We start from the raw sequence: 15,840 nt of genomic DNA, 5'->3' as shown, positions 1-15,840 counted from the left end.
AGAGGAGGGACTTGGGCAGAGAGAACTGGAAAATATTTGTGGTGGGACAAGTTGTATTATTCATTTTACCAAGTATAGTGCACTGTTCTTTAACCAGGCTAACGACCGTGATCTCCCCACCAGTGGATGTCATTGCTTCTTGTGTCAACTGCTTGACTGTTTTGGCTGCCCGGAACCCAGCAAAGGTGAGAGACAACCAACTCTTCCTCATAGCCAAAAAATGTTGTTCTTGCTTGGTGTATACCTGAAGACATGTGGACACTGGGCTCTTATTTTCCCTTCTCAGGTCTGGACTGATCTTCGTCACACAGGCTTTTTACCTTTCGTGGCCCACCAGGTCTCCAACATGAGTCAGATGATTAGGTAAGCCACGTTTTAGGTTGGGTAGAGCATATGGGAGTACCAGGCACATTTCAGGTCCAGACTAGCTTCATTACTTTCAAAGAAGTTTCCCCGTGGATGTATTTGTCATCCAGTGGCAACCACCTGAGGTGCGTGGGAGTTAACTTTAAATTCAGGAGAATCCAGAGGTGTCTAGATCCAGACTTGGCTTCCCTTTCTGAGGCTGTAGTCACTCGTATCTTTCCTTGATTCATGGCTACTTGAGAGTACTTGCTGGACAGCTGTTACACAGGCTCCTCTTATATCCTACTTTGTATTCTTTTCTCTTTTATGACAAGTATTTTTTTTTTTATGTTTACGTTTTTGTTTATTTGATCTTTAAGCCTTTTGAGGCTTTTAATGCTCATCTGGGGTAGCCTAGATTTGATAAATTCTTGAGCACAGATTTTCTATTTGGGGCCCAAGCCATCTAGGTAGTAACAGGAATGCTCTGTGATAGTTTCTGGAAACCCTAAGATTGCTCCACCCTGATTCCTCTGCCTCTGTTCTTTCCCAGCGCTGAGGGGATGAATGCTGGAGGGTACGGAAGCCTCTTGATGAACAGTGAGCAGCCCCAGGGCGAGTACGGGGTCACTGTTGCCTTTCTGCGCTTAATCACCACTCTTGTCAAGGTTAGAGCCGGTCAGATGGAATCATCCAAATAGTTTCTCTCCAACTATAGTCCTCTTGTCTACAGGCGCAGCAATTGTTCTCAAGTTATGGCGTTAATGTTTTCTGTGTATTGAGAATTGACTGTATGCCTGATTTTTGGAGTACCTTATCTGTGTTAATTTATGTAATACTCGGAGGCAGGAGCTATGATTTGGTGAATATCAAGCTATTTTCATTGGCGCCCAGGGTAATATGTATGTTTTATATCATGGCCCAATATGCACATATGTGTGTGTGGACCCCTGGAGCAGAGTTTCACAACTCAGCGCTGCTCCGACAACACAAAAGGTACTTTGTTATTTTCTAATAAGCTGATTTCACAATCCACTAATGGATCACAACTCAGTTTGAAAAATAGATTTTTGATTCCCATAGAATTAGGTTTACGTTTCAGGTTGACCACCTGCCTGCTGCATCAGCCTTAGATCAGTCCAGACCTGAGAAGGGAGTATAAAATTTCTTAGAATCTCTGTAAAATAGGAATAGTAAATGGTCTCTATTCCATGGAGTTATGGAGAGGACCACACATGAAAAGCACTCAGCCTACATCTTGCCTACAAGGATCATTGAACGAGTGCTTACAAAGGTAGAAACCATCCTGTGTGGAGATAGGGATGAAGACTGATATGTTCACACAGAAGTAAAGAATCCCCACTTTCAAGGTAAGGAAGCTGATGTTAACGAGTAACATTAGACAAAGAATTATGAGTATCAGAGCTCCTTTCTGGTATTCCAGTGGCAGGTATTCCAGTGGCAGGGTAGAGGTTAAGGGCTTGGCTAGCATTGTGACCCTGACATAATGTTCCTTACAGCCCCATGTCCTTCATGTTTACGGTACCTCCACTCTCCCCAGGTTTAACAGTCCCCTGTCCTCTTCATGTAGCTGCCTTTTGGGACATTGTAATATTGACTTATTAGTCTTTTTCCTTATTTCAGAGAAACCCACAGCTTGGACCCCGTTGAACCAGAGCGTTCTGATGTTTGCCAGAGGTTGCCCCGATTTCCTGTGGACCTCTGGGTTTCAAGTTAAATCTCTGATGGCTAAATGACTTCCTTAAATGGCATAAGTCCTCACATCATGGTTTCTTGTAGGGGCAGCTTGGCAGTACCCAGAGTCAAGGGCTGGTGCCTTGTGTCATGTTTGTGCTGAAAGAGATGCTTCCCGGCTATCACAAGTGGCGTTACAACTCCCATGGTGTGAGAGAACAGATTGGTAAGGAAGGGGTTCACAGGAAAAACCTGAGCAACTCCTGGCTCCCTGGAGATCTTGTCTTCCCCTTTCTTGGGATGAGGGTCATCACACAAGGCTACATGATTGCTGTGTCTTTTTTGGAATCCAGGTTGCCTGATCCTGGAGCTGATTCATGCGATCCTGAATCTGTGCCATGAGGCCGACCTACATGGCAGGTATGAGTGGGGTGATTGCTCGAGCAGGGTACACCTGGATGCTGCCACTCCCCAAAAGTATTAGGGTTTTTGCTGTGCAGAACCACCTCGTTCTTCCAGAGAACTCAGCTTGCTTGAGCCCAGAGCTCAGTACAGTACTCTTGAGGTTCTGATTTGCTTTCCACTGGACTGTATCCTTTCTCCCTGTGGGTTGAAAAGAGAAATGATGCGGGATCGAGCCTGTCCCCAGTGAGATTGCGTGTGCACACACACACACAGATTGTTTTTAAGGTCTTTACAAAAGTTACACATGTTCATTGGGAACTAATCTGTGAAGTGCCCTTCTTCAACCTCTGCCTGCTATTCCACCTGCTTGTGTGCTTGCTTGCTTGCTCACTCTCTGTCAAATGGATGAATAAAATCTTTTAAAAATAAAAACACGGGCAGCCCAGGTGGCTCAGAAGTTTAGGGCCACCTTCAGCGCAGGGCGTGATCCTGGAGACCTGGAATTGAGTCCCACGTCAGGCTCCCTGCATGGAGCCTGCTTCTCCCTCTACCTGTGTCTCTACCTCTACCTCTCTCTCTCTCTCTCTCTCTCTCTCTTTCTCTCTGTCTCTCATGAATAAATAAAATCTTAAAAATAAATAAAATAAAAAAAAAACCTGTTTCTCAGAGATGACTACAATTTAGTATATTTTCTGCCAGGTGTTTTCCTCTGCTTGTACTGACTGCTCTGGAATTTCATTCCATACCATTTCACATAGATCTGTCTTGTTCTGAGCATTCCGTTGTGTGGGTTAATAATGATTCAGTTCAGTAAATCTATCCGTTAATTAATCGGACATTGAGAGAGCTTCTCAGGGTGGTTTCTAAGATCAGGTCATTTTTTAAAAAAGATTTTTATCTGTTTATTTGAAAGAGAGAGATTGAGAGCACAAGTTGTGGAGAGGGGCAGAGGGATAAGGAGAAGCAGACTCCCCACTGAGCAGAGAGTCTGATGTGGGGCTCCATCCCAGGACCCCAAGATTATGCCCTGAGCCGGAGACAGATGTTAGCTGACTGAATCTCTCAGTTGCCCCTAAGTCTACTTAAGGAAAGTGATCAGTGTGTTTATCTGTCACAAAGCTTATCTGTATGACTGATGTCCACTTGGTTTGGTTTGGACAGTGCCCTTCCCTTTTTGGTAATAAACTTGGCGGCTCCCTGGTAACTGGGGACATGTCTGTCTTGCATCACAGCCCCAGTCTTCAGTCTCTCTGCATCTGCAGCCTGGCCTACACAGAGGCGGGACAGACAGTCATTAATATCATGGGCGTCGGTGTGGACACCATTGACATGGTGATGGCTGCTCAGCCCCGCAGGTAGGGCTACCTCTCCCTCTCCATTTATCTTTACTGTGCCTGCATGTTCTCAGAATTCTAGTGTAAGTTAATGTGCGATAGCTTTTTAAAGACAGCCTTGTTTCCCCTAGGATGTAGCCTTTGTATACCCTAGTGGCTGCTGTGTAGACTGGCACACAGCAAAGGGAGTTGATTGCTCCACCTCTCTCCTAGTTTGGACTGGGGCCTATAACAGAAGCTGTTGAACTCTGGGATTATTGTTGGAATCTAATTCATGAGAGCACATATGTTGCGAATGAAGTCATGTTGTCTGAATCCACTTTGGTTTCCATTTGGCACCCTAGCGATGGGGCAGAGGGCCAGGGGCAGGGCCAGCTGCTGATCAAGACAGTGAAACTGGCATTCTCCGTCACCAACAATGTTATTCGGCTGAAACCGCCTTCTAATGTGGTGTCCCCCCTGGAGCAGGCTCTCACACAGCATGGTATGTATTGCGCTTCTGACCCACAGTGCTTCTGCCCACAAGGACATACTTCAGGCTGTGTTGTTAGAGGCTGGAAGCATATTCTGACTAATTCCTGGAGGGAATTTGGGAAAGATCACCAGCTCCCATCCTGGACTTAGAAACAAGAGGGGTGGAATATCCTCCACTTCTGCCTCCATTGATGACAGGATAATAGTTAAGAACCCATGTTCAAAGTCACACTGCCTTGCTTCGGATTTTGGCTCTAATCAGCCATGTTACCTTGGGCTCATTATTAAACAACTCTGCCTCAGGTTTCTGGTCTATAAAATGATGATAATAGATTGCAATGGAGCTAAGATTACTCTTTGTAAATCATGAAGAGAAGTTCGTGGTACCTGTTATATATTGACTGTTTTGCTCTTTGCCCTTACACTATTCATTTAATCCCTTTGGGACCCTGTTTTCCTCATTTTTAAGTAGGTGTTTGGGTAATGTCTGAGATCTCTTCTACTTGTGTTATTTTGGGATTTTGATAATTTTTGCATTTCAGTGCAGGTCTTCAGTGTGGTGTCTTTTTCTAACCTGTTTGTTAAGAGACTACCTGTTTTTTTGTTTTTTTTTTTTGTTTTTTCCAAAATGTCTCTCTTTCTGCTCTTAATGAATTGAATTGGGCTCTTTACCTCTAAATCCTGCTTATTCCCTTGGCTACTGAAAGAGAGAATGGTATGGCCACCTGTATTTGCTCTGGCCCTCCAGGTACTTGAGGGCAGTAAACTCACTCAATGTGTGAGCCTTTGTGACTAAAGCCTCTCTTAGGAGCTTGACTTGGGTGCACTTGATACCTATCCTGTTTCCTGCACTGCTTCAGGTGCCCATGGGAACAACCTAATTGCTGTTCTTGCCAAATACATCTACCACAAACATGATCCTGCTTTGCCACGTCTTGCCATCCAGCTGCTGAAACGTCTGGCCACGGTAGGTTCCCATTTAATCAGCCAAAGCCCCAGAAAACTGACTTTGTGCTTTAGACTGCTCCTGCCTTCTTTTAAGACGAACAGCTGACTTGGGCTTCTCTGACTTTTATTTATTTATTTTTAAGGATTTTATTTATTTATTCATGAGAGACACAAAGAGAGAGAGAAGCACAGACACAGGCAGAGGGAGAAGCAGGCTCCATGCAGGGAGCCTGACATGGGACTTGATCCCGGGGCCCCAGGACTCCTAGGCTGAAGGTGGCACTAAATGGCTGAGCCACCCAGGCTGCCCTTCTCTGACTTTTAAAGATTTTGTTTGTTTGTTTGTTTATTTGAAAGAGAGTGTACATGTGTGTGGGGGTGAGGGTACAGAGGGAGAGATAGAATCCCAAGTAGACTCCATGCCCAGGACAGAGGCTGATACAGGGCTGGATCCCATGACCCTGAGATCATAACCTGAGCCAAAATCAAGAGTCGGACACTCAATTGACTGAGCCACCCAGGTACCCCAAGACTTTTCTGACTTTAAAGTGATACAGTCATACGCACAATAGACAAATTGTGTTGCTATACACAACACACATAAATGATGTTTTATGAGGAGTTTTTTTTCCTATTACAAAAGACATACATATTCATTTTAAAATACTGAAATGTTACAGATAAGTGTGACATAGAAAGTTAAGGTCCTCTATGATCCCTTTGTTCCACGAGTCCCTATGAACAGATTGGTATGCATTGTTCCAATTTCTTTTTATCTTTTTTTTTTTTCTTTTGAGAGCTAGAGAATGGGCAGAGAGAATCTTAAGCAGGTTTCACACCCAGCATGGAGTCCGACATGGAACTTGATCTCATAACCTCGAGATCATCACCTGAGTCAATAATGAGAGTCAGTTGCTCAACCAACTGAGCCACCCAGGTGCCCCACTCCAGATTTCTTTTTATCTGTAATTATGTATTAGAGGGTGTTTGGTGTGCTCTTTGTTCTTTACAAGAGAAGAATGGCACCATATATAGTTTTATGACTAGTGACTGACTTTCTTCACGGAATACCACATCTTGTGGTCTTTCCACATGGGCACATTTGGGCTACTTTATGGTCTTTAATGCTAATATGTTGTGCCACAGAATGGTGCATCCTAATTGATTTGGACTTTTTTTTTGTCTTTCACTATTACAGGCAGTACTGCAGGGGGCTCTTGTCCATAGAGTTCCATAAACTTCTGTTTTCAGTTCCTAAAAATTAGGTATTAGTGAACGTTTTAATTTTTTTTAGACATTTCTAAGTTGTCCTACAAAAAGGATTGTAATAGTTTATGCTCCTTTTTATTTTTTAATGTAACTCCACACCCATCATAGTGCTTGAACTCACCACCCCAAGATCAAGCCAGCTGGTGTCCTGACAGTGTGTACTCCAAACACCAAGCCTTGTATCCTTGCTGCGATAACCCCATGAGTTTTGTTTTTGTTTTGTTTTTTTAAGATTTTATTTATTTATTCATGAGAGACACACAGAGAGAGAGGCAGAGACACAGGCAGAGGGAGAGAAGCAGGCTCCGTGCAGGGAGTCCGACATGGAACTGGATCCCAGGTCTCCAGGATCACGCCCTGGGCTGAAGGCGGCGCTAAACCGCTGAGCCACGAGCGCTGCCCCCCCCCCCATGAGTTTTTTTAACTTGGTAATCAAATAGGCAAATCGGTATTGTCTCATGTTCTACCCTGTGTTTCTTTAACCACGAGAGAGATCCCGTGTGTTTTTAAGTTAATTACTATTTCTTCTGTGAATTTTTGGATGTTTTGTACTGTAGTTTGAAGCAGTGTCCCTTCTAATCTGGAGCTATACATCTGATGTTTCCCTTTCTGTTCATTTTCTGCGAGTTCTCCAATACCTTTTCTAGGAGCTTCTTGAGGCTTTTCTGAAAGTAGAGCTGTAAGTCTGTGTTTGGTTTCCCAGGTGGCCCCAATGTCAGTATATGCCTGCCTGGGCAATGATGCGGCCGCCATTCGAGATGCCTTCCTCACCCGACTGCAGAGCAAGATTGAGGACATGCGCATCAAAGTCATGATTCTGGAGTTCCTAACAGTTGCAGTAGAGACTCAGCCTGGCCTCATTGAGCTGTTTCTGAATCTGGAGGTGAAGGATGGCAGCAATGGCTCCAAGGTGAACCTGTGTATGGGATGAAGCTGGGAGACAGCTCCCTGAAGGTGGGTGTGGGCCCCACAGGTGCACTTGCCAGTGGTACCTGAAGGACTGAATGTCTGCTTGGCCTTCTTGCAGGAATTCAGCCTTGGCGTGTGGAGCTGCCTCCATGCAGTGCTGGAGCTGATAGATTCCCAGCAGCAAGACCGCTACTGGTGTCCCCCACTTCTGCATCGGGCAGCCATTGCCTTTCTGCATGCCCTGTGGCAGGACCGGCGCGATAGTGCCATGCTGGTCCTCAGAACCAAGTGAGTCTGACTCCAGGAGGGATCTCCAAGGTCATGTCTGCAAAATGGGAGTAACAATAGTTTATACTTTTGGAGTTTGTTGTGACCAATCACTTAGCATAGGCCTGAGGAGCACTTGGTACCTCATGCAGAGTTTGGGAGCTTTCCCCTTAGTCATCTTCTTCTGTGCTGCAGCTGGCTGGTGTTCTCTTTACCTGAAGGCAGAGGCTTCCTTACCTTAAGGTGCCCTCCTTTTCCGGCCTTTTGTGTTTTTCCCTCTGCTGACCCCTTCAAAATCCATTGTTGTGAAAAACAAAAACAAAAACAATCTATTGTTCTGGAGAAACAGTAGCTTTAGATGAGAGTGGCTTGTTCAGGCCCTTGAACTGAATGAAACCCCCAATTCTCCAGGACCCTGCTTGTGCAAAGAGGGAAGGGACATTAAAAAGCCTGACCATGGGAGTCTGTTTCCTCTTCCCTCCCTGCTCTCTTCTTTGTGAGGCTGTGGGAAATGTACAGCAGCACAAATCATGACATTTTTTATCGGTCAACTCTACAACATACATACAATTGTGTTTCTTAACAGGAAAACAATTTTTATCTGTGGAACCTATTGCATTTATGTAGGAACAGGTGACTCATGAGACACATTAGGGTTGAGACGGGTACAGTAAGGACAAGTAACCAGCTGAGGTGGGTGGACAGAACTTCGAGAAGGCCCGCATGAGAGAAAAGTATGATTTCCAAATGTACTTTCCTTTCAGACCCAAGTTTTGGGAGAATTTAACCAGTCCGCTGTTTGGAACCCTTTCTCCTCCCTCAGAAACATCTGAGGTAAGCTGGGGTGGAGGGTGGGATGGGGTGGAGAGTCCCTGGAAGGACAGGCTGGGTGGTGAGGCTGAGGGATAGGAAATGATAGCTCCTCTCAGTTAAGCAACCAGAGCATTTTCTTTACTGGAAACTTTTTTTCTCAGAGGCACGCTTGCTTCCTGTCCCTTTGAAACTTGCCAAGGGAAGGAAAGTAGCATGCCCTGCTCTGCATTGATGGCTCTATGGTCTTCTGTGGACCCAACACTGCAGATGGCGGTTCACATTTGTTAGAGATTGGATTTCCCTGTTTGCAAGTATCATGTCCCTGCTCTGTTCCGTTGTGGAGGACACCATAGAAGAGTTTCTCCTCATGATTGATGTGTCCTCTGCTCTCCCCTCCACAGCCCAGCATCCTGGAGACCTGTGCCCTCATCATGAAGATAATTTGCTTGGAGATATACTATGTAGTTAAGTGAGTCTTTTCCCCTTTTGAGATTTGAATTTAAGATTTGGGTGGGGGGTGTCCAGTGGCCTGCCACTGGGTGCATGGCTCTTTGAGCCAAGGCAGAGGAGAGAGCTGGTTCAGAGCCATTTATGGAGGGCCGCTGATTTGTGTCCCTGGCCAGTCCATTGATGGCATTTATGATTGTCAGAGAGAGTTATTGTGAAGCAAACTCCATGTGCCTGGGATTTTATGGAGGAGGAATTCTGGAAAAGGCCTCAACCTAACCCATTATGTTGAGCAAGAAGTATGAGCCCCTCACAGTGGAGGTGACCGGAGCCGTCTGCCTTTAAGCCCAAGTGAGGTCGCTTTCTCTGCCTCGACAAGGGTCTGTGCCCATTACATCTCCATCTGCTTTCAAAACCTAACTGTGGGTTTTGTCTTTTCTTAATATCCTAGGGGCTCATTAGATCAGTCATTAAAAGATACACTTAAGAAATTTTCCAGCGAGAAACGCTTTGCCTACTGGTCAGGCTACGTCAAGTCTTTGGCGGTTCACACAGCTGACACCGAGGGCAGCAGCTGCACCTCCCTGGTGGAGTATCAGATGCTGGTCTCCGCCTGGAGGATGCTCCTCATCATCGCCACCAGTCACGTAAGAACCTCTTGGAGTGGTTTTCACTTGGGTATCCTAGCAACTCTCTGCTGGGATGCCTAACAAACACAGCCCCTTGGGATGAAGGTTGAACCAAGGATTTTCCCTGAGAGCTAAAATGTAACAGTTCTGTGCTTGTAGATGGGGGGGGGCTTCTGTGGGCCATTTAGGATGTTGGATCCAACAAGGGACCTTAAAGAAAAACACGGAGAAGGAATTTAAAATGTCTTGCAACAGTCGTGAGACAGCCTCCTGTAGCTGCCCTTGTGGCCCTGGATGGGTCTCAGGAGATCCCCTCTTCATTTGCTTCTCATGCACAGGTAGCATCACCTGCTCAGGTGCGTGTCCTGCGCATACTAAGTAAATATTTGTCGACTGGTCAGCAGGCAGCTGTGACAGCTGCGGCAACACCGTCTCTAGGGAGCAGTTTGTTTTCATTGCTTCTAGAAACTGCATTTCCTGGTCTTAGAACAGAGGCATTGTCTATGCACTGTGTGTCTACTGAGTTTTTTTTTGTTTTTGTTTTTTTTATTCGTGAGAGAGACACAGGCAGAGAAAGAAGCAGGCTCCATGCAGGGAGTCCGATGTGGGACTCGATCCCGGGACTCCAGGATCATGACCTGAGCCAAAGGCAGACGCTCAACTGCTGAGCCACCCAGGCGTCCCGAGAGTTGCTTTTGGAGAGAGAGAGTGTGCATTTTTTTTTTTTTTTTTGGCATGTCTGTATGTGTGGTTTCACATTATCCTGTTGTGCAGTGGGAACTTAGTGTTGAACTGTTCTTCCTTGGGGAATCCAGATTGATATCTTGACTTCATGAATAACTTCGGCTTGATAGAAGTCCCTTGTTCCAAGTGTGTTCTTACATCCTCCACGAATGACTTCCCAGGGCCAGACTGCCCACAACCTTGGGACTTTGCTGTATCACAGTGGTTGCAGGCCCCGGAGACTGCAAACCCAACAGAGCACTCAGTGGTCTTTGGGGAATGTTCGATTCCCCTTTGGAGAGCCTGTGTGTCACCTGCCTCTAGGCCCTAGCTGGGCAGCAGCTCTTTTTCTTTCTTTTTTTATTAAAGCTTTAATTCCTTTTTTTATTATAGTTTACCTATAATGTTATTTTATTTATTTATTTTAAAGATTTTTATTTATTCATAGAGATGCAGAGAGAGAGAGAGAGGCAGAGACACAGGCAGAGGGAGAAGCAGGCACCATGCAGAGCCTGACGTGGGACTCAATCCAGGATCTCCAGGATCACGCCCTGGGCTGCAGGCGGCGCTAAACCGCTGCGCCACCGGGGCTGCCCTATGATGTTCTTTTAGTTTCAGTTAGATATCATAATAATTCAGTATTTTATATACCATGAAAATATTCCCATGATCAGTCCAGTTACCGTCTGTTACCACACGAAGTTGCTACAGTTTTCTTAACTATGTTCCCCGGGCTGTAAAACATAGGCAACAGGTCTTGGGTTGTGGCTCCGAAAATCCTGCCATCCTCTTTCTTTTTAACAGAACTATCTGATTCAGTCTAGGATAGCGACCATTTGCTTATTCATTTAAGAAATATTAACAGAGAGACGCATGGGTGGCTTAGCAGTTGAGCACCTGCCTTCAGCCCAGGGCATGATCCTGAAGTCCCGGGATTGAGTCCCACATCGGGCTTCCTGCATGGAGCCTGCTTCTCTCTCTGCTTATGTCTCTGCCTCTCTTTCTCTGTCTCTCATGAATAAATAAATAAAATCTTAAAAAAATATATTAACAGAACGTTCACCATGTGTCAGGCACCTGGGGATTCAGCAATGAATAAGGCAGAGAAGGTCTTTGATCTGGTGGAGAGTGGTCCATAAGAAAGGCAAAATGTAAACAGATTCCCAATGAAATGTTTGAGATTATATTTCACTGTGAAGGAAATAATCAGAATGCTGTGGTAGTGAGCACTTAAGTAGGATAGGAGCAGTCAGGGAGGCCCTCTCTGAGGAGGTGATGTCCCACCTGAGACCCGAATATACAAAGGAGCCTTCCAGGTGGAGAGCACATGGAAAAGAGTAGTCTTAGCAGATGGTGTCACATGTGCAAGGGTCCGGAGGGGAAAAGAGCTTGGCATGCTATGTTCAAACAGGAGGAAGGAGGCCAGTAGGAGGTGATACCGGAATTATTTGGACCAGATCCTGGCGGGGGCCTCTTGGCCTTGTTTGTTTTTCCAGAATACTGAGAAGGAAACCTTTCAAGGGTCTGAGCAGAAGAGGGATGTTATTAAGAGGAAGAGGTGAACCCGACCCGATTTTGAGCACATCTGAGGGTGGACAAAGAAACAGCAGGAAGACAATTAGAAGACTGGCTTACCAATGACTGTGCCTGTCTGACAGGACCCTTATATCTCATTGCTTTTAAAACCTGGGACATTTGCCCTAATGCCATGTTTCTCCTGTTCCTCTGCAGGCAGAGGTAATGCACTTGACTGATTCTGCAGTGCGTCACCAGCTCCTTCTCGACGTGCTTGATGGGACCAAAGCGTTAGTAAGTGTGTCTGGGAGAGTTCACATTCCTCCTAGGGAGAAGGTCTCCAAAGCCCAGGATGGCTCATGAGTGTGGAGCTGCCCAACGGTCAGGTCAGGGGGCTCAGGCAGCCTGTGGGACCTGAGGCCATCATGCTACTCTGTGATCTCTCACCTTTGTCCCACACCTTGTGAACTCACTGCTGGGAGGGAAAGGCATGAGGTTGAGAGGGGTCCTGTGGGCGGAGCTCAAATCTTAAGCCATGTCAGCTCACAAGACCACCGACTCCTGACTGATGTGCCGTCTCTCCTCAGCTACTGGTCCCAAGCTCTGTGAACTGCCTCCGCCTTGGCTCCATGATGTGCACGCTGCTGCTCATCCTCCTCCGGCAGTGGAAGAAGTGAGCGCTGTGCTCTTTACTGACCCTTCACTTTCCTGAAGGGGAGAAAGTGGGGGTGAATCGGGCTAGTCCCGCCATCATAGGGACCGGGACTGACCTATCAAACATGCCCACTGGGCATCCTGAGGTGAGGGGGGGGCCATTTTGTGGTCTTTATGTGGGGTGTGTTCTCCCTCCCTCTCTGCCCCATATTGTTTCTAGGGAGTTAGGTTCTGTGGATGAAATCCTTGGGCCCTTGACGGAGATTCTAGAGGGAGTGCTGCAGGCAGACCAGCAACTCATGGAGAAGACCAAGGCCAAGATGTTCTCAGCATTCATCACAGTGTTGCAGATGAAGGAGATGCGAGGTGAGGGGCAGAGGGGAGTGCGGACCGCGGTCTCCCCACCCTACTGGCAGCTGGCTTGGTGGGGCTTCGCCTGCTTTCGAGCCAGATGTTTCTGTTGTGTGGTTTGAGCTGTCAGTCTTAGAACATGTGTCTTCAAGAAGACTCTGTATGTCCCCCCAGCCGGGGCAGAACCCCCACTCTCAGCATTGTACGTTCTCTCTCCCTGCCTGGGGATGGAACGTCGATGCACTGAGAGTCGACGTGGTGAATGTGACTGTGTCCTTCCCTGCCTGTGCTCTGCAGTGAGTGACATCCCCCAGTATTCCCAGCTGGTGCTGAACGTCTGCGAGACGCTCCAGGAAGAGGTGATTGCTCTCTTCGACCAGACCCGCCATAGTCTGGCATCAGGCGGTGCCACAGAGGATAAGGACAGCATGGAGACAGATGACTGCTCACGGCCGCGGCACAAGGACCAGCGTGATGGGGTGAGGGGGCGCCCCGAGGAGTACTGTGTCCTGCTCACGCACATCCGGCACATGCACACTGCCTGCCTGCTCTGTGCCAGGCCCTGGGAGTGATTAGCAAATGAGACACTTAGTCCCTGCACTTTCAGAGTTCACAGTCTGGTGGAGGACATTAACAGATCACAGCCTACGCAGACATGTCAGAATTCCACGGTAACAAGTCCCACATGGGAGAAATACCAGGAGAACCTACAGCTTGGGGTTCTCACCTAACCGAGGGACTCAGTGAGAAACCACTCTTTCAGCCATGACTTAAAGTTTAGATAGAGCCAGGCAGGCAAAGTGAGCAGGGAAGATTGGGGAGCAACCACAGGGGTTGTGAGCCAGGGCCCAAGTCCCCTGCACACAGAGAGGCTGGAGAGCTGGAGGTGGGATGATCAGGGGCTTTAGCAGCGTCTTTGATCTGGGTTCCAAGTGAAAGAGGAAAGGACTCAAGGAGTTAAGCAAGGGAGAGAGAAATGATCAGATTTGGACTCTGGAAAGATCACCCCGGATGCACTATAGAAGAGTGTTTTTTAAACTGGGTCATGACTTGCTATAGTGAGTCTCAAACTGAGCTCGTTTCGTTACAACCAACATTTTTTTTAATGAAGTAGGATAAAGTGTAAAAGTATGAGTGTGCTTTGCAGGTGGGCAGGATAGGAAAATATATCAGCATGTGTCTACAGTCACACAGTGTAAAAAATATTACTGTGCATCATGGTGAAAAATAAGCTTGAAAAGCCACTGGTACGAAGAATCCATTGGAGAGGGTCCAGGAGGCTGGGGGAGGACCAGCTGGGAGGTGGGTGCAGTGGTGCAGCAAGAGGGGCAGAGATGGGTGCAGTGAGCAGGTGTGAGTAGAAAAGTTTGGTAACGGGGGAGGGAGGAGTTGAGAACCATCACTGGATCAGGGGCAGTGGCTCATTAGTGAGGATGGAGTCGCTGGCAGCCCTATGCGGGGATGCGGGAACCCAGCAGGTCAGGAGAGACTTCAAGTTGTTTTAGTCAAGCTCACTTGAAGACATGTGTGACCAAGTGAGGGTTGGGCCGGCCCAGTGCAGGGCTGTCCCCCTCCTGTATTTCTCCCCTGAACTGCTTTCTTCCCTCTTGCCCATCTCTGCCCCTGGGCCCCAGCAGGTGTGTGTCTTGGGCCTGCACTTGGCCAAGGAGCTGTGCGAGGTGGATGAGGATGGTGACTCGTGGCTCCAGGTGACTCGCAGGCTCCCCATCCTGCCCACCCTCTTCACCACTCTGGAGGTGAGCCTGCGCATGAAGCAGAACCTGCATTTCACCGAGGCATCGCTGCACCTGCTCCTCACTCTGGCTCGCACTCAGCAGGTAGGAGGCAAGCCCAGGGGCCGAAGGGAGCCTCCTTGCTTGTGCTAGGTGGGTTCTGGCACTGCCTATGACCTCCCAGAAGCTCTGGTCTGCCCTGAGAGCTCTAGCTGCCCCTGGGCAGGGTGGCTGCGGGGGACGGGTCCCAGGAACAGTGGGTCTTACCCAGTTCCATCTGGTTCCTGGTCTTTCCCTCCCAGGGAGCCACAGCAGTAGCTGGAGCTGGCATCACCCAGAGCATCTGTCTGCCCCTCCTGAGTGTGTACCAGCTTAGCTCCAACGGGACAGTGCAGGTGAGTTCCAGTGAGTTGCCAGGGGGCCTGGACTGGCAGCAGACTGCAGTTACAGTGGAAAAGCATCCTTGTCTTTGGTTTTTTACCAAAGGGAAATTGCTCTTTGGTGGCCTGTGTGATGCACTGATGGTGTGGACTCCTCCCTGCCCCACACTGATTTCTAGCAAGACAAGCTCATGTAGCTAGTTAGTGGCTGACTTGAGTCTAGACCCCAGGCTTCTTCTATCTCTGCTGAGTGCTCTTTCCCTGTAACCCCTGGCCTGGGACCCTCTGTGGCCCTGCTGGTCACCAGGCTGTTACCGTTGCAGGTTTTCTCCTCCAAGCAGCCAGGCTGCCTTAGCTGCTGTGTTGCTAGGAGGCCTCGCTGTACCTGTCAGCTAGATTCATGGTGCTGTGTCCTGGTCTTGTCTGCTCTTTGTGTCTTAGACACCCAGCACCTCTCGGAAGTCCGTGGATGCCCCCTCTTGGCCAGGAGTCTACCGCCTATCCATGTCTTTGATGGAGCGGCTCCTCAAAACTCTGCGCTACAACTTCCTGACCGAGGCCCTGGACTTCGTGGGTGTTCACCAGGAGCGGACCTTACAGGTAAGGGGCTGTCAGTCATACGGGTGGGGGCTCAGGGTCGCAGGGGTTGGGCCATTCAGAACCCTTCAGAAGCTCCTTAGCAAAGATTCCTGTTGTGCCATCACCTCTGTGTTTGTGGGCCAAGGGCCTGTCCTCCTGTAGGAGGGCAGGATCAGGGGGTCAGGTTCCTGATTTACCCCATCCTACCTTGTCTGTCCCCTCCTAGTGCCTCAGTGCAGTGAGGACAGTGCAGAGTCTGGCCTGCTTGGAGGAAGCAGACCACACTGTGGGCTTCATTCTGCAACTCTCCAATTTCATGAAGGAATGGCACTTCCACCTGCCTCAGCTTATGCGGGATGTCCAGGTGAGC

General features: G+C 48.0%; 1 protein-coding gene across 1 annotated transcript in view; it reads left to right on the top strand.

Moving 5' to 3' along the window:
* NUP188 (nucleoporin 188) overlaps positions 1–15,840 on the top strand; it is a 53,534-nt gene that overhangs the window by 34,573 nt on the left and 3,121 nt on the right. The window contains exons 18-38 of the mRNA XM_055318643.1: positions 98–185; positions 287–363; positions 899–1,013; positions 2,146–2,266; positions 2,394–2,460; positions 3,678–3,800; positions 4,124–4,263; positions 5,114–5,220; positions 7,174–7,380; positions 7,498–7,667; positions 8,411–8,480; positions 8,861–8,928; positions 9,358–9,553; positions 11,990–12,067; positions 12,361–12,446; positions 12,648–12,793; positions 13,076–13,257; positions 14,416–14,616; positions 14,814–14,906; positions 15,333–15,491; positions 15,697–15,834. Of these exons, the coding sequence (XP_055174618.1) occupies positions 98–185; positions 287–363; positions 899–1,013; positions 2,146–2,266; positions 2,394–2,460; positions 3,678–3,800; positions 4,124–4,263; positions 5,114–5,220; positions 7,174–7,380; positions 7,498–7,667; positions 8,411–8,480; positions 8,861–8,928; positions 9,358–9,553; positions 11,990–12,067; positions 12,361–12,446; positions 12,648–12,793; positions 13,076–13,257; positions 14,416–14,616; positions 14,814–14,906; positions 15,333–15,491; positions 15,697–15,834 (2,632 nt within the window). The remainder of the gene's footprint in view (positions 1–97; positions 186–286; positions 364–898; positions 1,014–2,145; positions 2,267–2,393; positions 2,461–3,677; positions 3,801–4,123; positions 4,264–5,113; positions 5,221–7,173; positions 7,381–7,497; positions 7,668–8,410; positions 8,481–8,860; positions 8,929–9,357; positions 9,554–11,989; positions 12,068–12,360; positions 12,447–12,647; positions 12,794–13,075; positions 13,258–14,415; positions 14,617–14,813; positions 14,907–15,332; positions 15,492–15,696; positions 15,835–15,840) is intronic.

Source organism: Nyctereutes procyonoides, unplaced genomic scaffold (genome assembly GCF_905146905.1).
Source record: "Nyctereutes procyonoides isolate TBG_1078 unplaced genomic scaffold, NYPRO_anot_genome, whole genome shotgun sequence".
NCBI classification, from domain to species: Eukaryota; Metazoa; Chordata; class Mammalia; order Carnivora; family Canidae; genus Nyctereutes; species Nyctereutes procyonoides.
The sequence above is the reverse complement of the archived record's forward strand: the minus strand, read 5'-3'. Positions and strand labels throughout refer to the sequence as shown.